This window comes from Falco rusticolus, chromosome 17 (genome assembly GCF_015220075.1).
Source record: "Falco rusticolus isolate bFalRus1 chromosome 17, bFalRus1.pri, whole genome shotgun sequence".
NCBI lineage: Eukaryota > Metazoa > Chordata > Aves > Falconiformes > Falconidae > Falco > Falco rusticolus.
The window spans coordinates 1,767,775-1,791,175 of record NC_051203.1 but is presented as its reverse complement, the minus strand read 5'-3'; the positions used below and the strand labels follow the sequence as shown (position 1 = coordinate 1,791,175).

Here is a 23,401-nt window from a genome sequence, read left to right as displayed (position 1 = left end):
AACACCTCGCTCCCACCCTCGCAGGAAGGCTCTTGCTTTAATTACTCTTTGGCCCCCGGCCACTGATTGCTCACACTTGTGATGGCTTCCTTGGCAATTTTGTGGCAGTTTTTCTATTCCACCCCCCGCCCCCCCCCCGCCATGGTTTTAACCATCCCAGCCTCTCCCTGCGCAACAGGTCTCAAATAAAAGACCTCGTGCCCTTGGGGTGGGTTGTCAGCAGGTAAAGCCTCAAAATCTCCATCCTGGCGGTGTCGGCTGAGGCCCCTCCAAATCACTGCAGCAGTGATTTAGAGCATCGGAGCGGTGCCAGGTCTCTTGGGCAGCTCACGCTGTGCCTTGGGGGGTGCGGAGTGATTAAATCTCTTTGGGAGCCGGCCAGGGGGCACCCCAGCCCCCCAAAGGGTGGGAAATATTAACCCCAGACCCATGAATCAACTTAGTGCCATCTGCTCGGCTCTGTAGCCAGGCAGCCCAGACAGCCTGTGGACGGCCAGTCCATTCACCTCAATGCAGCGTTCACTCTGAAACCTAAGGATGGCACCGCTGTGGCCATAATGCTGATTATTTCAACTTTGATAGTCAGAGCGGGCAGAGCCAACGCGTTTGTCAGCTCTGCAGCGCCTTTCCTTCAACAAACGAATATCGCGTGGATGTTGAAAACAGTCTGCCATGGGCTTTCCAGTGGGCTCTGCTCCAAGCCCTGCAAGAAAGCCAGGAGCTCGGCCACAACATCCAGGCAATGCCACTGCTGAAGTCACCACCCCTGCTGCCAGGGACATGCAGGGTGGGGACAGGGCTCCGTGGGCACGCAGGGAGCTGGTGGCGAGGATGGATGGAGGCAGGAGGGGGTACGGGAGCTGACTCAGCTCGTGGATGTCTTTATTCGAACTCTAGTACGGTTGGACAGGTAGAGGCATGCGTACAGGACAGACGGAAATGGGAGTAGTATTGCCTTGATCACAGAGATATGTAACAGCATTAGAAAGACACTGACCCTTCCAGGCCAGCCAGGTTCACCCCACCTCACTCACCTATTGCATCCCATCCCCATCCCTGCGCCCCAACCGACCCGCTCGTCCCCCCCATCCTCTCGGGGTCTGCACCCCAGGGGAAGCACCCATGGGAGGGGGGCGATGGTGCAGCGACCCACTCACAGCACCTCGATGGAGCCTTCGAAACCCCAGAGGGGGGTCCCCAGCGGCCGTGTGACGATGGAGGGGGTCAGAGCATGGATGGAGCCGCGGGTGACGACGACGTGTTGGTGAGCAGCTGGCAAGTCTCCGGAGGCAGAGGGGCGAGGTGCATCCGAAAGCATGGGCAAGGGGAGGGGGGCAGCCCGGGGGGGCGCTGGGGAGAGGCAGCGTGTAGGTGGCAGGGCTGGCAGCAGGCAGGGGAGTGGGGCCGCCCCCAGCACCCTGACCCCCCCTCCCAGCCCTGCTGCTCTGCAGCACCTCGCGGGGGGGGACGAGGCTGCCAACCCCCCTGGCCACAAAGCTGGCGGCTGGAGCTTTGGGCTGCTGTGGTGGGCAAGCAAATCTCCTTGGGGAAGAGCATCCCTCAGCCTCAGGGAGAGCATCCCTGGGGAATGCATGTCCCAGCCTTGGGGAGAGCATCCCTGGGCTCTGGGGAGAGCATCCCTCAGCCTCAGGGAGAGCATCTCCCTTGGGGATTGCATCCCTCGGCCTCAGCGAGAGCATCCCTTGGGGGCATGCATGTCCCAGCCTTGGGGAGAGCATCCCTCAGCCTCAGGGAGAGCATTTTCCTTGCAGAATGCATCCCTTGGCCTTGGGGAGAGCCTCCCTGCACTTTGCGGAGAGCATCCCTGGGGGAATGCATCGCTCAGCCTTGGGAAGAGCATCCCTTGGCCCCAGGGAGAGCATCCCTGAGCCTTGGGGAAAGCATCCCTTGGGGAAAGCATCCCTTAGCCTCAGGGACAGCATCCCTCCACCTTGGGGAAAGCATCCCTCGGGGTACACATCCCTCCACCTAGGAGAAGGCATCCCTCGGGGAGAGCATCCCTCCGGGAAGGCATCCCTCGCCGGGGCACTGCCTGCATCCAGCTGGGGCTCAGGAGAAGGTGACCACCTCACCCTGGGGGTAACTGGAAGAGAGGACATCTTGACAGGTGTCTGCAATTAAAAACACAAGTAATAACACACCGTTAAACACTGCTTTCATCAGCTATTTGTGGAAAAATAGGAGAGGGAGAGTGAGACTGAGCTTCCAGGGGACCCAGGCTTTGCAGGGTGCAGAAAATAGTGTAACTACAAAGTGAAATGGCCTTTTCCAGAGGGATAAAATGCTGCTATTCCATCAGTAAATCAGGAAAAAATGTTTTAAAAAAGCCTCAGAATGGACCCAGAGATAGAGACTTGGGAAATGACTCTCCAAGAGAAACCAGACATGGAGTCAGGGTGATTTTGAGGGCAAAAATGAAGAGGAGAAGAAAGAAGCCATCCCTGCAGCCCTCTCCTTCCAGAAATCTGCTCTGGACCAAAACTTCCCAGGCCAACCCCAAGCCAGATGTCCCAAAGCCAAGCCTGGTGCATTAATATCCCACAGTGTTTTTTCTTGTCTCTCTCTCCTTCTCGTTCGTTATCATTGAATTAATTAACATTGATTGGAGTTCTGAGTCACAGCACTGCCTCTACCCATGTGCCAGGACCTGGCTTCCAGGCGAGGGGCCGTCAGACGGAGAGACGGCACCTGATCCACCCGATAAGCCCTGGAGCTGCCCTTCCCAGCCAGGGATTTTGCTGCAAAACCCAACCTCAGCTCCCAACCAGGGGTTTGACCCAGCTTCCCCCTCTGCAGACCCAACACCGCTCCAAAACTGTCTCCTTTTCCCCAAAATAAAGGTCGCATCCTCCATCGAGCATCACTGCGCAGCTTGGGTGAGTAGTGCCCAGACGCGGAGGCTTTTCAAAGCCACACATCCCAGAAAAACCCTTGGGATTCAAATCCCTAAATCCCAGGGCTTGCAGATGTCCCCACCTCCCGGGCTGCCACGACGGACCAGTTCAGGGGACCCAGCATCATCCCCCAGCAGCAGTTTGGGGACCAGCCCCGGCCACGCACCAAGTGGCTGCTAAAAAATATCACTGCTCCTGGTTCAGTCACTCCTGCAAGCAGCTAAAAGCTCATGGCAGGGCTCGTGGCTTGCTAGAAACATTCCCCACCAGGTCGATTGATTTACCAGGGACACGACTCAGCTTTTAACTCCCATCTCCTCCTCTCCGTTCAAAGCCATTTTGTGCGCTGGCTCAAGACCTGCTGCCCGCATCCCCCAGGGACCTGCCTTGGAAAGCAGCTTCCCAGCCTTGGAAAAAAATTAGCATGACTAAAAATAAATAACAACAGCCGAGCTTTTTGTGTGGTGGTGGTGGTGGTGTTTAATTGCTGTCCCCCAGAGAAAGCCGCCGAGAGAAAACTGCTCGCCTGTCTTGATTTATCATGATCGTCTCGATTGCGCGTGGCCGGCGGGTTCCAGCCCCCCTCCCCCTCGCAGACCCTCCGTGGGACACGGGTCTCTCCTCAGCCCTTTTTTTTGGGTGCAGATCTGCCACCCGACGACAGCGGGGTGATGCCCCAAGGCGGGAGGCTTGGCACAGCCCGGCCATCAGCCAACCCCCCCAAATCCCCAGGGTTTGCTGCGGTGCTGCCGGGGCCAGCCCCTCCACATTTCCCGGGATGGTGAGTTCACACAGTCCCACTTGCCCCCTCCAAGCACCCCCCCCAGCCCCCTTAAGCGCTGCCTCCAGCTGCTCCAGCACGATGTTTGGGTAGGTCCTACACTAACTCCACTTTGGTTTGCTGGTATGCTCGCTTCTCTTTTCCCCCTTCTTCTTTTTTCACCTTTTTCTTTTTGTTTGCAGCCAAGAGGCTCACCTCCCGCCAGCATCTCCCCCTCCCCCCCCCCCGGCGCCCATCTCCACAGACCATGTAAAGATGGGGGGTTTCATGGCGATGCAGCCAACTCCCGTGCTGCAAGGACCACAGATGCTGCCCTGGGGGGGTGCGCAGCCGCCTCGAGCATCCTCCACACAATCCCCAGAGCTGGTCCCAAGCCTCGCGTGGTGCTGCTATCGGGCTGATTCCCCTCTCACTCTCCAAAGCCAAAGAATTATTTATTTTATTTTATTTTTCACAGCCCGCAGGACGTGTTCCCTGCCCCAGCCTGTCCCACACAAGCATGAGATGCTCCCCAGCAGTTCACAAAACACTTTCTGAGCTTCCATTTACCTTTTCGTGGGGGAAAAGCGTAAGGATCGATTGCCCGGGCGGAGGTAATGAAGTAACAGACTGGGAGCGGGGAGGCACCTATTTATAAGCTCAACTGCATCTTATTTTGCATCTGCCTCTGCTCTCCCTGTTCCTCGTCAGCACGGGGAAGGGATGGGGTTGTTATATTATTATTTTTTTTTATTATTGTCATCAAATTTTTTTATTGTCATCAAATAAGCACTGAGGATTTTTCCTGGCAGTGCTGGGGAAGCCAGAAACAGGCTGCTTCTGGGTAGAGCAATTACTCTCTTGACATTTTAACCTCCTGCCCGGCTGCCTGACAGGCCTTTCTATTTTCTCAGCTCTTTCAGGCATCTCCTGAGAAACAGAGCAGTTGTTGCAACAATAACAATTAATACTTTGCACGCAACCGGGGATGGCAGCGCAGCACTGGACTCCAGGTCTCCCAGGAGGGAAGAAGAAGGCAGAAGCTGCTGCTGGAAGGGGTGAAGTGCCCCCAAATCCCTCCGGATCCAAAGGATGAGGCTGCTCTGCCTTTGCTCCTTGCACAGCTGCTTGCTGCACTGGCTGCAGGTGGTTACAGGGGTCCGATCCGTGTCCCACAGTGCCGCCGGTCTCGGCAGACAGTCTAGACAGACACACAGACGGAGGGATGCAAGGACTCCAACAGCACCAGGGCAGCCCGATGCTACGCAGCATCCCTGATCCTGTTCCCGCTGTTGAGGATCACGTTGCATCTGCAGCCACGACGGGGAGAGGAGCACGGGGCGCTAAAGCTGCCCTTGGTACCATGCTGGAGGCATCACACTATACATTGCAAGGGGCACGTATGTGTGGTATGTGCAGTGCTTTATCCCTGGGTTCCTGCTCAATCACAGCGTCCTGCTGGAACAAGGCAGCAGCTCAGTCCCGACACACTCATCCCATCCCATGGGAAACTCTCCTTTCCAGGCTGGGATGCTGGCAGCGAGCTCACTGCCCTGACAGTCGCTACACACCAATTTTGTAATATTTTTTTTAATGCCATTTTAGGACTTGGGCAGAGGCAGCCGGACTCCTATGGATTTATTCAGTTCGTCAAGAATAAATCAAACAACCTTGCTTTCTCTCACTGCTTTTCGCCTTCGCTGGAACGTGCGCTCCTCGCCAGATCCCTAAACATAGATAAGCGGCTGGGAGGATATTCAGGGGAAGTATCGTATATTCTTGCTCTATTCTTATCCTATTCTCTAGGCAGCCAATTTTGGCCACGGTTTGAGATAAAACCCTGGGCTACAGAGATATTTAGTGGTCTGCTCTTCTGATCCACTACAGGTCCTCTCATAATCCTACCCAGGGAAATAACTCCTGCTAACTCACACACACCCCCCCCCAACCAACCAACCCAGACCCCACCTAAAAATAACAAGGTGCTGTTTTCCCCCTCCTGCATCCCCCAAATCACTTGTTCAGAAGAAGGCGGGGAGGAAGAGGGAGAAGATGCAATGGGTTTTTCAACAGTTTGGTGCCTCCCACTGAAATCCCTCCGTCTCCCATTCGGGGCTCGGTTGTTTCAGAGGAGCTTTTTGCACATTAGTCATCCCTTCTCCCAAGTTGCATAACGCCACTGCTAAAAATTGCATCGCACCGGCTCCATGTCAGCTCTCATAGTCAACCCGCATCGCTCCGGCGGGGATGAGAATTGGGGGGGGGGTGTCCACCAAGGGTTTGCCACACCAGGCAACCAGCTCCAGCGGCTGGATGAGCTGCTTTGGGAGCCTGGGGTTGGGAAAAGAGAGGATGTGATCTCTTGGGATCTGTGGCTGCCTCTGCTCCAGGGTTAATCCTCTGCTTTCAAGAGACTCAAACCCCAAAGTTTGAGTCTTTTGATCCGCTGCTTCTGCAAAAGACAGGGCAGCAGAGCTGGTTTTTCATGCCTGGCTCATCCCCAAAGTCAGCGCATGACCTTGGTTAAATCATTTATGATTCAGAGACCACTGAAATCACAGAGGGTGACCTTCCCTCTCGCACCGGCTGGGGATATTCCAGCTCCTCCTGCCTCGAGAGGAGCCCCCTCCAGGGGGGGGATGCGCCAAAGGTGCCGCCGTACTCACCCCTTCGCCCAGCTCACAGGGTTTTGGGGCGATTCACAAACCTGCCGAGTTTCCCCGGCCATTCGGTGTGGGAACACACTTTAATTACAGAAATTCAAGGGATGCAGCCACACCACCAACACACGGTAAACTCAGGTGCTGCTGGTGAGGGGTGAGTCACCACCATAGCACAGGGGTTGGAAACCACCACGGGACATCCCGAGCAGAGCATGGATGCAGCTCATCCTAATTTCTCCTCAAATCCAGAGAAATTCCAGCTCCAGCACTAGGTCTGTGTGGTGCTCGGCTCCTGCCATCAAGCCCCAAGATCCAGTTCACGGCACCAAGTTTTTTCGCCTCTTTTCTGGGTCCCTTCGACTCTTGCTGCTCTGCTCACGCAGCTGGGGCAGGGGAAGAAAAAAAACAAATTAAAAGGCGAGGGCTTCTTGTGGGCCCCGGGCAGGGCTTGGATGGGGGTTGTTTTGGAGATGTTGTGACTGGCTCCTCCTGGCAGCTCCTTCAGCTCAGTGGGGAGGAAAAATATAAGCCAGGTAAGGCATTTAATGCTTCCTCCTCACCTAGTCTCCTCCACTGTGGCAGCAAGGAATTTGGCTGCAAGAGGCTCTCGGTCCTAACCGTGCTCTGCACAGAGGGAAACTGAGGCATGGGAAGCCTGGGGTGGAGCAGGAGAGTCCTGGCTGTGGGATGTGCCAAAATCCAGCCTGGCTCCTTCGGGGTGCAGGGACCAGCCTTGCACCAAGGGGACCCTCACTCCGCATCACCCCCAGAGCACCAGCTCCGGTTTGGCTGTGATGGAGGGGAAGGGCCTGACCCCCAAAAAGCTCTTGGGGCTGTTGTCGGGGGGGGGTTTTTAACACACCTAAAGCTAAGCTTTGCTCCCCATCCTCCAGCTGGAAGTCCCCAGGCTCCAGCCCCATGGAGGCGGACTTGCTTAGAGTAAGGGAAGGGGGTCGAGAGAGCAGCAGGATGAGCGTGGAGACCGGGGCTGCCCCCCTCAAACCAGCCCCTTACAGCCCCCCCAGACCCAGACACCTCCAGGGGAGGGGACACACAGAGCCAGGTGACAGAGCTACAAATGAGACCCAAGTCAGGGGAGCGAAGGTGTTGTTCTAGTTCAAGAAGACACCGAAGATCATTGAAAATCATCCCAAAAAAAACTAATTAATATACCTGAGCAAAACCTGAGCAACAGGGAGCCTGGCGCCCCACCCTCACCCTCCACGATGGGCAAGGACCTGGCTCAAACCCAGCTCCCATCCCCAGGGGGATGCTCTGCCCCACCACCCTGCATCCCAGCTCAAAAGAGGATTCACACCCCCACCCCCATCCATTTAGGCATCATTTTATCTCAAGTCTCTCAGTTGCTCAGTACCCAACAGCTGCAGCAGCTTCCCCAGCCGCTCCAGGGACCCACATCCCTCTCCCCACCACCTCCCACCTCTCCATAGGAGCATCACACCTATATTTTGCCAATCCTTTATCCCAGCCTCCGCATGCTCCCCCCACCCAGCCCGGGGCCCTACAGCCTCCGTGGGACCTCGGGGCTGGTTCCCAAGGCTGCCAAAGCCACCTGCAGCCCCAGGACCACGCCTGAGGTTGGATGGAGAAGCAGACACAAGCAGGGAAGGAGCAAGTGTGATTCAGGCAGAAAAAGGCACAAAACAAGAGGGGAACAGCTGCTGGGCAGGGAATAGAGGTTTATTCATCTGTTGCCTCCAGAAACTTGAGGCTGTTTAAAAAAAAAAAAAAAAAAAAAAGGCCTAAAATTATATGAACTCAGCCATTTCCAGCACAATGATATATAATTTTATGAGTCAACATGTCCTCCTTGCATTTCCACCACCCTTTAGCCCAAGTGCAAACGGCCCACGGGAAGGAGGGCTCGACACCAGAGGGAATCGCATGGGTTGGCCCAATTTATTTAGGATGAATAAGGTTTCAACAGGGGAGGGAGGAGGGGAGGAGGAAAAAAGAAGCAACCAACACCTACTTCAGGGATTGTCCCAGACACGTGGACATGAGACAAGTTCAATGGAGACGTGACACGTCCTGCAAACTGGGCAAGGGGAGCAGGGCAGCAGCGCTGGGCTGGCGAGGGTCAGAACCCGCTTCTCGGGGGTGGAGATGTCCCAGCTCAGCCTCCTCTGGGCACGGGCACCGCTCCGGAGACACGGCGTCACGGGGACCGGGGGGGGACAGAGCGACACACACACACGACACGACAAAGCAGGATCCAGGCGGCGTTTTAGAGGATGGAGGGGACGGGAGAGCAGGGACGCCGCAGAGGACAGGGAGAGCTGCAGCGGGACGTGAGGGGAGCCAAGCCCACCGTGGATCCTGCCACACCATCTATGCTGCTTAGGCTTCGGGATTTTCCATAGCCTTGGTGAAGAAAACGGACAGGTTAGAGCCGAGCAGCCTCCTTCCCAAGGCTCGGAAAGCACAGAGCGCCAGGGAGAGCATCGCCCAGTCCCACACCCCAGTTCAACCCCCTCAGAAAATTCAGGAAGGGCTTCTGGAGGGCAGCCAAGCTTCGGCAGATCCTCCAGACCTTCCCCTCCCTACCCCTCGGCTCCCCGTGCAGTCCAGCAGCGCCAGCCAAACCCAGGACCCAGGAATCATCCGATGCTGGGAGACCGAAGCGGTCCTGGGGGCGGTGGGTTTTGTTCCCCAAATTGCTCTGAATGAGGAATGAGTCTGGGGATTTTGTGGGCTGAAGCAAACAGGGAAAAGCAGCAGAATTCAAACAAATATGGGATTTGGAAGGAGTTATTCCCCCGGCTCTGTTTTTCAAGCTGGCTGTCGCAGCAGGCTGCTGCTGACACCTTTCTGTACAGAAAGGAGCAGGTAGACGTGCTCATTATTTTCCACAAGAAATTGCATTAAAGAGCAAATATTTCTATTGCTTTAAGCATAGGAACCCTTCACATTTCCCCAAAGAGCCAGAAATTGCTCCAGCTGTTATTGAAAAGCAACAGCCAGAAAAAAAAAAAAAAAAAATGCTCTCACAGGTCAAAAGCCCCTTTTCTTTCTGGAAAGAAACTAAGTATTTGCACTGAAAATTCCATTTTTAGGTCCAAACAGCAGCCCTGTTCAAAGACGAGACCCAAGATCTGCTCTCTGGATCACCGCACCTTGTGGGGACAGCTCTGCTGCCAAAATATGGAAAATTAAGGACGCTCCCGGCCGCGATGAGCCCAACCTCCCTGCGCTGTGCCATGCTGGCTGCGTCTTCCCCGAGAGCGCCCAGGCAAGCGAATCCAGCCGAGCCGTTCCCTTCCCCGCAAGCACAGCCAGCTCCGAGCAGCAAGCCTGTGTGTGCACACGGCAGCTCCCTGACAGCAGAAAAACAAGGTGATGGATGGCCCCTTCGGCAGTGCCAAGCTTGAAACCATCCCCGCATCCCTCCCCCCGGGGAGTGAATGGCGCATCTTCGGGTTCTGCTTCGATGCGAAGGCACCAGCGGCGGGTGCTGGCCTGGCCAGGCTGCTCCAGGCTCGGATCGTGGATTAACGCTCCCACCGGAGCGATCACGGCATCACCCCCCACACACACGCCCCCGAGGAGGATGCTGAGACATGAGCAGCGTCTGGAAAGGGCTCCAGAGCATTACCCATTTAAATCTGATTTTTACCCCCTTTTTATGCTTTTTTTTCCCCCCCCTCATCATTTCCCAACCGGAGCAGCCGGCAAGGAGGCACCGGAGTCTTCAACCCCTGAGGATGCCCTGCTCCTCCGGCTCCGCAGCAGCGGCAGGGCCAGCGGACAGAGGGCCATCTGCCTAAACCTGTTGCTGACTTCAGCAAAGCTTTTCCAGTTCCCACAGTGGAAGCGAGACCAGAATCAGGCCCCGAAGAGAAGAGCAATTTCCTTATTTACAGTTTGGCACGAATCCACACTTGCAAGGAGGGAAGCGAGCACAGCCCTGAGCCGGAGTCGGGGCCGGGGGAAGCTGGGGATGTTTCCCACCTACAGCAGCTGATGCGAAAACCTCCGGCTCCCCCCCAAAATCCACTCAAAAATTCCCCGGGCTCCCCCTTCAGCAAACCTTGCTCTTTTCCTGGGAGCACTGAGGCTCTTTGAAGGGCTCACGCGCTTCCCTGCCACCCTGAGCCATGCACATGGGAAGCAACCGTGCCGAGATGCAATCGGTCCCCGAAAGCTTGGGGCTGCCGGTGGCTCCAGCACCCCAACAACATCAGTTTGGCAGGAAGGTGTTATGGGGTCGGGGCTTGCTGGCAGCTGCCTTGGCTATGTGAGGACCCACTGATGCGGCTGAGCACTTTATAGGGATGCTCTTTGCATTCTTGCTCAGATGACTGAATAGAAAAGGATGCAAATGGGCGTAGGAACAGGGCCAAAATCACGCTGCCAGTTTTGATTAAGTCTCAAGCATCACTGTTTGGGGCAGCACTTCATAAAGATGCCTGATTGCCCCAGGGCCCCTCTGCAACAGGACTCCAAGGGCAAACCTGCCCCAAACCCAACACTTAATTTTCTCCATCAATTTATTCCCAAGCCATGCTCACCGGAGCACCTGGGAAGGAGCTCAGCAGTCCGTCCCTCAAGGCCATCACGGTTTTCCACCAAGCTCAGGGCCAGGTGCCACCACGGATTCAGGCTGCAAAGCACCAGAGGGTTGTGATCTGCTAATTGCCACCGGTTAACGGAGCCAGTATTCCAGCAACTCGCATAGGTGCTAAACCAAGGGCACCGGGATTGCTTTGTAAACGGGTTTGTTGCCAAGGAGCTGTATAGAGGCATCTTATAAAGAGGGTGGTGGGGCAGCGTGTAACCCCCGGGGGCTCTTGGCCAGGCCCTGGCGATGCCGTGCTCCCCACATGCAGACGCTCGCGGCACCCAGGCACACGTGCAGGCTCACACACGCTTGGAGCCGGCAGCAGATGGGGACGGGGTAATGCAAGCAGGCAGCATTGCCCAGGAACGCCTGTGCTTGTTTATAACGGCGGCCTGGCGCTCGTCTGTGTGTTGCACACACTCACACGCCTGTCCCCGTGCAAACGTGGGCTTGTCCTCGCTTCCCCCCACCCAGCCAAGAATCACTCCCGTGAGCATCCCCGCGCTCGATGCCACACCGCCCAAGCCACATGCTGGTCATGGCCCTGCGCGGATAGCTAGCAGCGGAGTAAAAGGCAGCAGCACGATGCTCTGGGTTCTGGCAACCAAGCCGAACATTGCTGCTTTGCCATGCCGGTGTGCCGTCAAAGGAAGGTGCTGGAAGGTAAATCCCCTTCCCTCCATTTAACCACATGCCCTGTGGCTTCTCTCAAAATCCCACTCTGGTTTCAACCACTACCATTTCCTACACCATCATAACCAATCTTGCTGGCAGGGGGGCTGTCGGACTCATCCTGCCGCCATATCCCTCCATCCAAGCAAAGGACAGGAGCTCACGTGCCAAGACAGACCCATGCCAGGACACATTTTGGGGAACTGCTGAGCAGGACTTGAGTGCTGAAGGGAGATAAGGGGTCCGAAGCCAGCCCCAGCAGCAAGGCACCAAGGTGACACCACTGGAAGCAGCGATAGGGACAAGAAACACATGCCACATGCCGATCCACTGCAATCCAGCTCAGACTTCTGCAGGGCCCAGGTCCAAGGGGTGGTGGGCAGGGACTAGCTCTTCTCTTTGAGCTGCCCCAATGAGACCAACCGCTGGAATCGGGCTCGAACCATGATGGATGCCGAGATCTGCAGCATATTCCTGAACCAGCTCCATCTCCTGATTTCCACAGCTTGTACAGACATCAGTACCTGTCCCAGGATCTGACAGATGGCCATCAGCAAGTTGGGCTCAGAACCAAGCTCATCTCAATTTGCAGAGCTGCCAACATCCCAGTACCAGAACAAACAGCCTCAGCAGGAGATAAATCAGGACCGAGGGAAGAGGCAACTCTGTGGCTCCCAATGGCTTTTGGCCGGGGCACAGGAGGCTGCTTTGCCCCTCTGACCATCTCTGGTCACCACTAACCCTGACCACCCTGGAGCATTTCATCAGGGAAGGCATCAGCCCTGACCTCCCAGGACCATCCCACCGGTCCATCCCCAACAGCCCAAGCAGGACGCAGCTATTGCCATTTCCTCTTCCCCAGATTTTGGTCTTGCACGTCACTCAAGCCCCTCTGGACACCAGATCCACCTTTCTCCAGGTGCAAGACCGTTTCAGCAAGGTGGGGATAAGTGATCCACATACACATCTACTTTTAATTGTGAAAAGCACCCTGATCTTGGAAGAAAGACACCCGAACAAACCAAGAAAGCTCCCCGAAGTGCCCTTCCAAACAGCTGTTGCTGCCACCGTGCAAGGAGAAAAACCTCCTGGTCTCCCGCAACCGAGTCCTGCGATTCGGGAGCCCGGCGAGAGCAGCACTGGGTCCTCAACTCCTGGATCTACTCTGGTTCTGGCTTCAGCGGGACTAAGCTCAAATGCTTCAGCTGAAGAGATGCCTGACTTGAGCATCTTGTAAGGATGAAGATCAGCACTGGCTCTCATCCCTGTCCTTCATCCCATCCAGTTCAGCATCCCCCCCAGTCAGGAGTGGGATGAGAGCCCCCTCACCTCTCTGCAGTAGCAGGTGTTAAGAAAAGAGACCAACTTCACAGAAAAAGGCACTTCCAGGAAACAAACACGAGGCATTTCAAGCAAGTATTTGTATAGTACCCTTCTGCCTGAAGATGAGCAAAGCTTTTCATTGTTTTCCTCTTTCTGAGGGATGAGGTTGAACAGGAATGGCAGGGGCATTCCTCAGTTTCCCAGGAGGAAGCAACCAAATTGCTTCTACTGATGTGACAGATGTGACTGCCCCCAAACACCTCCCTATGCCCCAAGCCCATCCAGTCCTCACCATCCCAAGCAGAGCCACAGCAGCAAACCCTTGAGGGTCTCCAAAGCAGTGACACCACAAGCCAACAGGTCCCGGCGCACAGCTCAGGGACGTAGCCCATCACCTCTTCTCCTGCCTGGTGCCAGCTCACATGCACTGTTCCCTGTAACTGGCATTCGACAGTACCAGGGAGGTACCATCAGAGGTAGGTCAGCTCTGCAGCTGCATCACCCCACACCACCCCAGGCACACAAGAAAATCCACAGAACTAAAAAAACTGAGCTGCGTCCTGAGAATTATCCCAGCGATCAAGGATGTAGCTGGATTTTGTGGCTCAAGGTAGGTGCTGGATTTAGCCTCCCAGGGGCTGGGTGCTGGGCACAGGTCACGCTCACTGGTGGAGCGGAGAAGGCTGGAGGACAGCGCGAAGGGACCAGGCTGAAGAGGACTGTTGTTTTGTCATGGGAAGAAGAGTTTTGTGTTTTCCTGACTCATCTCCCCCACAGTTTGCCACAGAAAACCTCAACACTCAGCAAAGCTCCCTTTCCAAACCCAGAGGAGACAGCCTTTCTGGCAGCCCGGTGCTTCTGGCACGGCAGCACTCGACACATCGCAGCTCCCCATGCTCGAACCCACCAAGAGACATCAGAGGGGGAGAGGAAAGGAAAAGCCTGTGGATTTTTTTTCCCTGCCAAAACCCTTCTTGACCACCTTCACTTACCCCCTCACCTCACTCCACCCTGAGATGGGTGGGTGAAGCTGAGGGAGAGGAGCTGGAGGGATGGGAGAAACTGGAGCACTGGGGAGCAGGGGGACAGAGCTGTCCCCAGAAGAGGCAGCGCGGCCAGTGTGGGGTCACAGCCCCCGGATGGTGGCAACCAGGGAAGGAGAAAACAAAGTGTAGAGCTAGCACGGCGAGACGCGGTGGACGGAGATGCAGCAGATGGCGAGGCAGGAAGGCAGGTGGATGCCGGGAGCAGAGACCGATAGCCAGGCAGGCAGATGGAGATGAACCACCCTCTTGGACCAATGCAACCAACCACCCCACCCGCCCCAGCCCACGGAGCGGCTCACACCTCCAGCACCAGCCATACCTTTCTGGATGCCTCCGTCCGCTGCGCAGGAGAAATCCCCCGTGGCCAGCAGGAAGCACGTGGAGGATTTCTTGTTCTTCTCCCGGGTGCTGGAGCGCCGCATGGGCCGCTTCTCCTCATCCATTGGTGACAGCGGCTGCTCCTCGTCTGCCAGCACCACATTGGCCTCACCGTTCTGCTTCGAGTCTGCAAGAAGGTGGCACAGACCCATCAGCAGCTGATAAACGCAGGGGACAAGGTGCTTGGGGTGGCCCCAAGGGTTTGTTTACACCACGCAAGGAAGCAGGACACCAGATTGCAGATGGTCCAGAGCAACACCTGCAAATTCAGGTACGGATCCCAGCCTGGAGATGCTAACTCAGAGTGACCAGGGAGCAGGACCACGCCATATTTTAATCCCAAGCAGCAAACAGCAGCTCTTGGTCCTGCTGAGCATTATCTGCCCTGTGTGAAGCCCAGCAGGGTTCTAGCCAGTGGAAAAACCACCCCTGGTCCTTGAGATCCACCCACCTAATTGGTGCGAATTAGCTCTCCAAAATTCACACTGCTGGGATACTGGCTGCTCAGGTAAGTGCTAATTTATGTCATCTGACTCGGTGGTTCATTAGCTGGGAGGATGCTCTACCAGGGGAGGGTCTGGATGGGTGCTGGGGTGGAAGGGATGGGGCTGACCTGCCCCTCCAGAGCAGGAGAGCTGCTCTCCCTGCTCAGGATGCATAGGCACGTGGAGAAGGGATATTTATAAAGGAAAACAGCATTTGGAGCTCCCTGTGTCCCCACAGGCGAAGGACCATCACTACAAAACACATGTGGCCAGATGTGCAGCTGCTCGGGGCTGACCTCAGTGAATGCCATGTTGGCTCAGGACCCCATCCCACCACGGTCCCTCCTCTTTCCGCACTGCAAAGCTGGCTGCTCCAGAGGTGTCGCTGGCAGCGAACCAAGACGAAAAGGGGCCAAGCAGCCTCTGTGGCCAGCAACAATACCACAGCGGGGCTCTGGTGGTCCCCCAAGCTTAGCCCAAGTGATGCTGCCCACCGACAGCCCCCCACAGCTGGGGCCATGCCCTCTCCCCACCTGAAGGAAAGACTGGCCAAACCCCAAACTTCAGCTCAGCGCACGAGACCAAAATATAAACATGCAGGGGCTGATTTTGCTCCTCTGTGAGCACAGAGAAAAAAAAAAAAAAAAGAAAAAAAAAAGGATTTGGAGCAGCGCTGACCTTGCCATGCAGGGACGCTACTAGAAGATGAACGGGGAGGTGGGCCACACCCAGGGGAATATCTATGGATTTATCCATTTTAGTGAAGCTTGCCCTGGTTTATGGTGGGAGGAAGCAAAAGAAAACCTGATCTGAGGGCATCATCAGGCTAAGATGGGAATGGGGACAAGGGTCTTACCTCTGTCAGTGTGAGGGAGAGGTGGGCGAGGTAGGGACACCGTGAATCACACCGCGGTGACTCCATCTATGCCACCAGGAGAGCAGGCCATGGCCTTTCCCCCCCTGCCTAGCGGGGGATCCTGCTCTGCACCATCCTGGTCCACCAACACAGCACCCAACACCTGGACACCCAAGGGTCCCAGCCCCTTCTGTACCAACGTCTCGCCAACCCAAGAGCTGGGGGCCACATCCTGTGGCAGGGAGGTCCCCAAGGACCCTGGGACACAGGGGGCTAAAAATGCTGCCCTGGGGTCTCCCGGAGGTCTGCCCCTCCCTCTGCCCCACCTCTGGGGTCTCACCTGACCCTTTCCGTTCAGCCGCCCCCTCCTCCACCGCCAACGGGCAAGTGTCGCTCTGGGTGCTGTTACGGGGGGAGTTTTCCTCGGATTTGCAGTAGGTAGGGGAGTCCAGCGGGGCCGGACGGGGTATATGCTTTTTCTTCTTCTTTGGCAGCTTCTGCTTGGCCATGGCCAAGGAATAGTACATCCCAAAGTTATTGACAATGACGGGCACGGGCATGGCAATGGTGAGCACCCCGGCCAACGCGCAGAGAGCCCCCACCACCATGCCTGACCAGGTCTTGGGGTACATGTCGCCGTAGCCCAGGGTCGTCATGGTGACCACAGCCCACCAGAACCCGATGGGGATGTTCTTAAAGTGAGTGTGGTCGCTCCCACGGGGGTCGGACGTCTTGGCTCCAATCCGCTCGGCGTAGTAGATCATAGTGGCGAAAATCAAGACCCCCAAAGCCAGGAAGATGATGAGGAGCAGGAATTCGTTGGTGCTGGCCCGGAGTGTGTGGCCCAGCACCCGGAGACCCACAAAGTGCCGTGTCAGCTTGAAGATCCGGAGGATCCGGACGAAACGGACAACCCGTAGGAAGCCCAGTACGTCCCGGGCAGCTTTGGAGGACAGGCCACTGAGACCTACCTCCAGGTAGAAGGGCAAGATGGCCACAAAGTCAATAATGTTGAGCAGGTTTTTAACGAAGAGAAGCTTATCTGGACAGCAGATGATGCGAACCAGGAACTCGAGGGTGAACCACAGGACACAGACCCCTTCAATGTAGGTGAGGATGGGCTCCGTCTCCACTTTATGCGTCAGCAGGATCGTCGTGGTGTTGCCAACCACAAGGGTCTCCGTCACGTTGACGTCGATGTTGAAGGCTTCGTGCGTCTCCAGGCAGAAGGTCGTGATGGAGACCAGGATGAAGAAAAGCGAGGCAAAAGCAACTACCTGCAAAAGCAGAAATTACATGGGCCGTTAGCTGATTGGGGTCAACCTCCCCTCTTTGGAGGAGAGCAGCAATTTTATGAACCACCACTACAAGAACTTCGGGGCAGCCCAAGACATACTCCTGGTGTCACCTGCCTTTGGTACATTTTTTCTAATCCCTGCTAGCGAACAGCAATAGCAGGGATGGGAGAAGTCCTCATTCAATAAAAACGAACACAACAGACTCAAAACCACCCCAGGAGCTACACTGCTGCCACCTGCTCCTCAAGACCAAGGATGGAGAACGGGGAGGGTTCCCTGGACCTGTCGTGTGAGTTGACAGCAAACCGCAGTGTCTGGGGCCACCAGTCCAGAACCTTTCTTCAAGTGCTACAATAGATGCAGGGGAAGGTGCTGAGCTTCGGCTGTGGCTGGAGATGGGTCAGAAATGACAGTGATGGGGATGAAGGGAGACCTCCAGCAGCCTGGGTTTGGAGCAAGCCTCCGCTGGGAACACACATGAAAAGGGAACTTTGAGAGGACTAAGCTGAAGAGCTTTCCCCCACATTCAGCCTAACCTCCCAGGTGAAATGTTTGAGCCATCCGTGACCTGAGATTTGGGGTCTGGATGTATCAGAGATGTCCTTTTGCCACTTCCCTGCTCCCTAAGGGTCAGTGGTGGATGAGGTGCCCACGAATGGTCCCAGTACTGGGTGGGCAGGATGAGGAGGAAAGGAGCAAGCAGAGCTCAGGGTGCCTGGACCTGGTGACACTCAGATGCTCCCATTTCTCCCCCTCTGCCCCACCGGTGAGACCTTTGTCCCCTTCCGTGCCGCCTCCTCCCCACGGCACGCTGCCGGGATGCGAGCGAGGAGGGACCGGCTGCACAGGGTGGAAATCGCAGGCTGTGTCAGAAAGAAAACGCTTTGTCCCCCCCCTCAATCCTGCTCAGCCCTCCTCCCCGGCAGGATGAGCTCATGATGAGTCCATTACCCAGAGCATCTGTTTCCAAGAGCCCCCGAAAAAAAAAAAAAAAGCCTCTGAGCAGAAAAGCCCTTCTTCTACCTTTCTCCAGCTCAAGAGCACGGTGGGTTTGGCTTCCTGGGAGCAGACCCTGTGACAGCACCTTTTGCTGCTAACTCATCCCACCCGCACCGAGCAGGATGTGACCTTTTGCTGGCAAACCCACCCGACCGGCTGCGTTCAGCAGGCAGCCGTGCCGCGAGCCTGCTCGAGATGACAGCCCAGGTCCTCGGCTGGAGTGAATCAGCAGCAGAGACAGCCTGAGTCACGCTGGAGAAAAACCCGGCCCTGGACACCAGCGGTAACGTGCCAGCAGCCCTGAGCCTGCCAAGAGCATCCTTGAGGGGTGTCCCCAAGGGCAAACCTGTGTGGGTCCGGCACAGAGAGTGTCAGCTCCCCAAAAGTTAGGTGTGAAGTTTAAGCCAGGCTCTAACTGATGGAGAAACCTCTGGAAGATGATTCTCCCCTCCCAGTGACAGACGCCTGCTGGGAGGGTGGGCTGAGATGCTCCAGACCCCTCAGGTCAGACCACTCTGGACCACACACCACGATGGGGCTCTAATGCTGGCATTCCCATCAGCCATGCACAGTTCGGGAAGCAAACCCAACCGAAAAAAACAACAACCAACAAGGCCAGTTAACCGGGCAAGTGTGTCTACACGGCGGTGCCATGGCCAAAATAATCCACTTTTCAGCTGAGGGCTGAGCAACATGCCCGAGCTTCCCTGTATGGGGAATCTCAGGGAAACCTGAAGAGTAAAAGCGAAGTCAGAAGAAAAAAAATTGCCAAGGAAGAGAGTGAGACCCTGCGAACACTCCGACAACGAAGCAGCGCTGCTGCATGAGCCGTGTAGGTGAGATCTGATTTAGCCCCAGGAGCAAAAACAACCTCTAAAAATAGGAGAGCCAAGTTCACAGCCAGTGCCAGCCATCATCCCCCTCCGAAGTCAATAATGCTGCTCCAGTTTGTGTCAGCTGAAGATCTGACCTGAGATGTCTCACCTCAGCTCTGGCCTCTGCTCCAAGCTCGAGGGTTTTTTCCCAAAACTGTCTTAAAAATAAAAAAAACAACCCTACAGATACACCCAATAGCTACCAACACAGCACCAAAAGTCGCAGCAAATAAGTCCTCCAGGACCTGCTGACGATTTGCATGATCTCAGCATGCCCTCAACAGCTCGAGATGGGGGTTCCCAAAAACCGTGACCCTACGGGGGGTCACCAGCCTGGAAGTCCCAATGGAAGTGGGGTCAGGACCCCACAAGTCGGTCTGCAAAGGGAAAAATAATGAGGATCTACAAGTAGGCAGTTTGGAAATAGAAGGAAAATCCCAACCAGGGCAGTTTCCCATGGGGAGAAAAAAAAAGAGTTTTAAACTCCAGCTGGGACAGCAGCTGCACCAGGGACCACATTTTCACCGAGCCTGGACCAGACACGCAGCCAGTGATCCTGTGGGCATCAATGCTACAAGGAAAAAAGGCTAAAAACCAGGGGGAGGTCTATCCACACGCAGTTGCCAGCTCAGGAGGTGCTGGGAAGAGACATGTTGGAAGGAGGAAAGATGGAAACAGCCAGGAGCCAACTGAGTCAGGGCCCGAGGGGCTGCTCCGTGGCCGAGGAGGAGCAAGAACAGGAGAAACTCAGCCCTGGAGACCCTTAGTCACGGCTGCCGCAGATCCAGGGAGCGGGGGCACGCACAGGACCTGGGGCCGCTCTCCTTCCCGCTGCTGCCGAGCTCCGGCAAGGCACACCGGGTCAGCTGCTGCGGCGCTTCCCCGGGCCCAACGCTGCGGCCGGCAGCACCCCTTTTGCTCTGAAAAGGGAGGGGGAGACTCCAAAATGGAAAATCCCACTTCGGCCACCCCAAAATGCCCAGGCGGCACCACGGACATTGCTCCTGGGTCCCGGAGCATCCATCCATGACTCCACACCAGTAAGAGTTCCCCGCATTAACTGGGTGCACGGGGCAGGTTGTGCTCATTTGGCTTGGTTGCACTGCTTCGTGCCTCAGTTTCCCCTTCTGCCAAAGCAGTTCTCCTAAGCCACTGCAAAACTATACTGATATTTTAGGGTGGAAAATACGACTCAGGAGAGCCCGCGAGCATTAGCACTGGAAAGAGACCATCCCTGTGGCAGTGCTATGTCCAGCGTTTATCTTAGAGCAGTAAGAAGGAAGCAGGGAGCTCCCAGCGCAGACTGGTCCCACTCCAATCCCAGTCAGGGTTCACACCACAGCCATCTCTGCTCCCTCCAGCATACATCTCCTGCTGATGCAAACGCCCTTCCAAGAGCAGCCCAGCACATGGCAAAAGCAGAACCAAATAACAAGGTGAAAAAATTTGAGTTGAATTACTGTGCTTGGGTTTGGCTTTTATTTTTTATTTTTTACGTGGAGCTTTGCAGAGCATCTCTCGGAGGCGACAAGCCCTCAGAGATGGGCAAAGGACCGGGTACCCCTTTTAAACCGAGTAAAGCTCTTGCTGCCCAGGCATCCTCTGCATGTGCGTGTGTGTGTTGCTCTTACGTTAGCTGCAAAAACACCGCCTTGACAAGCTGACCCCCTGCCCCGCGCGCTGCTGGTGGGTGTGAAATGCCTGCAGGATTTCGTACCATTGATGGGTTTTTTTGCACCTCTAAATGTATCCAGGATTCATTTTGATCCCAAATGCCTCCATGTGTGTGTGCAGCAGATTTATAGGCTGGGCATGATGGGAGACACGCACGCAGGGATGGGACTGGATGGGTATGGGTGGGTGTCTGGGGGTCGGTGGGCAGCATTTGGGGGATGATCTAGGAGTAGCTGGGAGAGGAGACGCATGTGCAGAATAGTGCCCGTGTCAGGCTGGGAGCCCAGAGATGCGACTGGTTATGGGGGATCCGTCCTGGGAATGTCAGTGCCTGTGGGTAGGGTTCGTCCCCAAGACCAAGGAGGGTCACGGGTGGACACTGTGCACGTACGTGCTCACGCCTATGTGTACGTGGTGCACCAGCTCCCCAGGGATGTGTGTGGATGAAGGGGGCTGGGGGTGGGGGGGGGGGCTGTGCGTTAACGCGGCTGAGTGCCTGCGCTTGCACGTGCTGATGGGCACCGTAGACTGCGCGGGGGCGGCATCGACGCGGTGACGGTGGGGGACAGGGGTGCGGGGACAAGGGCACTTGTGTGGCACAGGGAGAGCTGCTTGCGCAGAGGCGCACAGTGTCCTTTGGGGCTGCCGCTGCTGTAGAAGAGGAGCAGGAGATCCTTGGGGACAACCATGAGGATCCCATTTGCTTCAGGACCTGATCTGGGTGCCAACAGGCACCAGCCCTGTCCCCCCACTCCACACCTGGGCCACTAAACGTGGGTTTTGGCATGGGCACGCACACAACCCAAGAGGAACCCGAACAATCCTGCCTGTTCTAGAGCATCCTGAAACTCCGCCAGGACTCAGCCTGGCCAAGGACAATCCCTCATCCCTGTGTGCCCAGCAGGTGCCCAGGCAGCACCCGAGGGTGCAAAGGAGGCAGGGAGTGGGCCTGTCCCCAGTTTCAGCCCAGCTCCCCCCGATGGGATGTGCTGGGAGGAGACGGGGAGGCGATGGAAGGGACTTCCTACAGGATTGGAGATGGGAAAACTTCCCGTAGGATGGGAGATGGCCGACGTGCCCCATGGTAGGAGGAGGGTGGCTATGGAGGGGAGGGGGCATATAGCCCACTAGGAGAGCTCACCTCTCCCACGGGGATGGGGAGATGAAGACGCAAGCCCAGCACGGCCCCATCCCGCCTCCCCACTGGCACGTTTCGGGAGCTTACCCTTGCTGCCTTGGACGAGTAGGGATCCTCAAAGAGCGCCCACATCCTGGGCTGCCAATTCCGACAGCAGCCACCCCCTCCGGCAGCCCCTGCCGCCCCTGGTGGCCTGTCATCCATGCCCAGGCGCTGAAGGGCCATCTCCCTACCCCCTTCCTCTTCAGGCTCCTCTCCACCAGCCCCTCCACCCGGCTCGGGACTCTCGAAGATGTCCAGGGCCTCTTCGGCATCCCGGTGCTGGCGGTAGGTCATCCAGCAGCACGGCTCCACGTCCGTCTCGTCGATGCCCCAGTAGGTCAGCTCCTCCTCGAAGAGGGGCCCGCAGATGTCCGCGGGGCAGTGCAGCTTGCCCGTACGGTAGTAGTTGAGCACGTAGGAGAAGATCCCAGGGTGACGGTCGAAGAAGAACTCATTGCTTTTACCATCAAAGTCAAAGTTGCTCTGGGCATCGGGGTCAGCCAGCCAGGCCAGGCGGGTGCCCGGCAAAGTCCGTAGGGTGCTTTTGTAGGTCTCATGCCGGGTACCACCTACGTTGATGGTGATCTTGTCCGACTCTTCCCCTTTGCCCATCTCTTCCTTCAGGCATGTTTTGGAGGGTGGTTTGTTCCCAGACTTGCGTCCACGGTAGGAGGAGACACACACCGAGCTGATCATAGATTTCGGTGGATGGGAGATGCACGCTACACGCACCCTTCCTCCGGGCGAGGAGCTGGGGGTCGGCAGAGGCAGGAGAGGGGGGCAGAGATGGGACTGGGGAGGGGAAAAGGGGGGGCTCAGGCTTGGCTCTGGCCTTGGGGGGGAGCAGGCTGGAGCCGAGCCGGGCACCGCTGGCTGCTGGGGGACAGCAGGGGAGGCTGCAACCTCCACCCCCTCCAAAACCACCCACCCCCCCGAATAAAACCGCCCTAAACCAGGAGCCAGCCCAGCCCCGCCGGGCAGCAACAAGTGCCCGGAGGAGGGGGCGGCGGGGAGGGCTGGGGGGGCTCCGCCGCGGAGGGATGCGGGCCGGGCTGGGAGGATGCTGCTGCCGCCGCCGAGGCCGGGGGCCCGAGCCCCGAGCCCCGCAGGGCTGCGTGTGTGCCCGTGTCCCCGGTACCTGCAGCGCCAGCGGGGGGGCCCCGCCGCCCGCCCCCCCCCCCCCCGCGCCGGCAGCGCCGCGCTCCCCCCGACCCCCCGGGCCGCGCTCGGGGAGGGGGCGGCGGTCGGGGGGCGCCTCCCCGGTACCCGGCCGGGGGGGGATGGGCCCCCTCCGCCTCCCCTCCCGCTCCCCCCCCCCAGCCGGGCCCTGCCGGCGCCGGGGGGGCTGCGGCGCCGGGGGGGCCCCGCTGCCGCCGGGCCGGGCCGGGGGGGGCCTGTTGCGCCCCGGCAGTTGCCTCCCGGCGCGGGGGAGGCGGCGGGAGCGGCTCCGGGGCTCGGCGGGGGAAGCGCCGCCGCCCGGGGCTTTTATAGGGCTGGGAGCGAGCGGCGGGGTTACGGGAGCCGGCACCGCCCCGCCGGGGGGCTGGGGACCCCCCCCCCCGCCCCAGCGCCCAGCCCCACAGCCCCCCGCCGGCGCCCCCCGCCGCTGCCCTCCCTCCCAACCACGCTCCCGCATCCCCGCATCCCTCCCTCCATCCTCCCATCCTTCCATCCCTCCGGCCCCTCCACCCCATC

The 23,401-nt window shown here is 57.3% G+C and overlaps 1 protein-coding gene across 2 annotated transcripts; it reads right to left on the bottom strand.

Moving 5' to 3' along the window:
• Positions 1-855: 855 nt before the first annotated feature.
• On the bottom strand, positions 856-23,151 carry KCNC4 (potassium voltage-gated channel subfamily C member 4). Of its 2 annotated transcripts, none has more exons than XM_037410866.1 (4): positions 21,752-23,151; positions 16,021-16,957; positions 14,281-14,466; positions 856-2,132 (listed from the first exon to the last, which is right to left on the bottom strand). In XM_037410866.1, the coding sequence occupies exons 1-4, from the start codon at positions 22,400-22,402 to the stop codon at positions 2,071-2,073; spliced, it is 1,836 nt and encodes a 611-aa protein (XP_037266763.1). In that variant the 5' UTR covers positions 22,403-23,151; the 3' UTR covers positions 856-2,070. The 2 variants fall into 2 exon arrangements, with proteins under 2 accessions (XP_037266763.1, XP_037266762.1); XM_037410865.1 differs by lacking the exon at positions 856-2,132 and adding an exon at positions 8,275-8,723.
• Positions 23,152-23,401: the final 250 nt, after the last annotated feature.

Excerpts from the sequence above, each read along its gene's own strand:
- KCNC4 (XM_037410865.1), bottom strand. The coding sequence starts at position 22,402 with ATGATCAGCTCGGTGTGTGTCTCCTCCTACCGTGGACGCAAGTCTGGG. Across the intron at positions 14,467-16,020 it reads GGCTGAACGGAAAGGGTCAG|ACTCGAAGCAGAACGGTGAG; the intron begins GTGAGACCCCAG and ends ACCTTCTTGCAG. Across the intron at positions 8,724-14,280 it reads GGACGGAGGCATCCAGAAAG|GCTATGGAAAATCCCGAAGC; the intron begins GTATGGCTGGTG and ends TTCTTCACCAAG.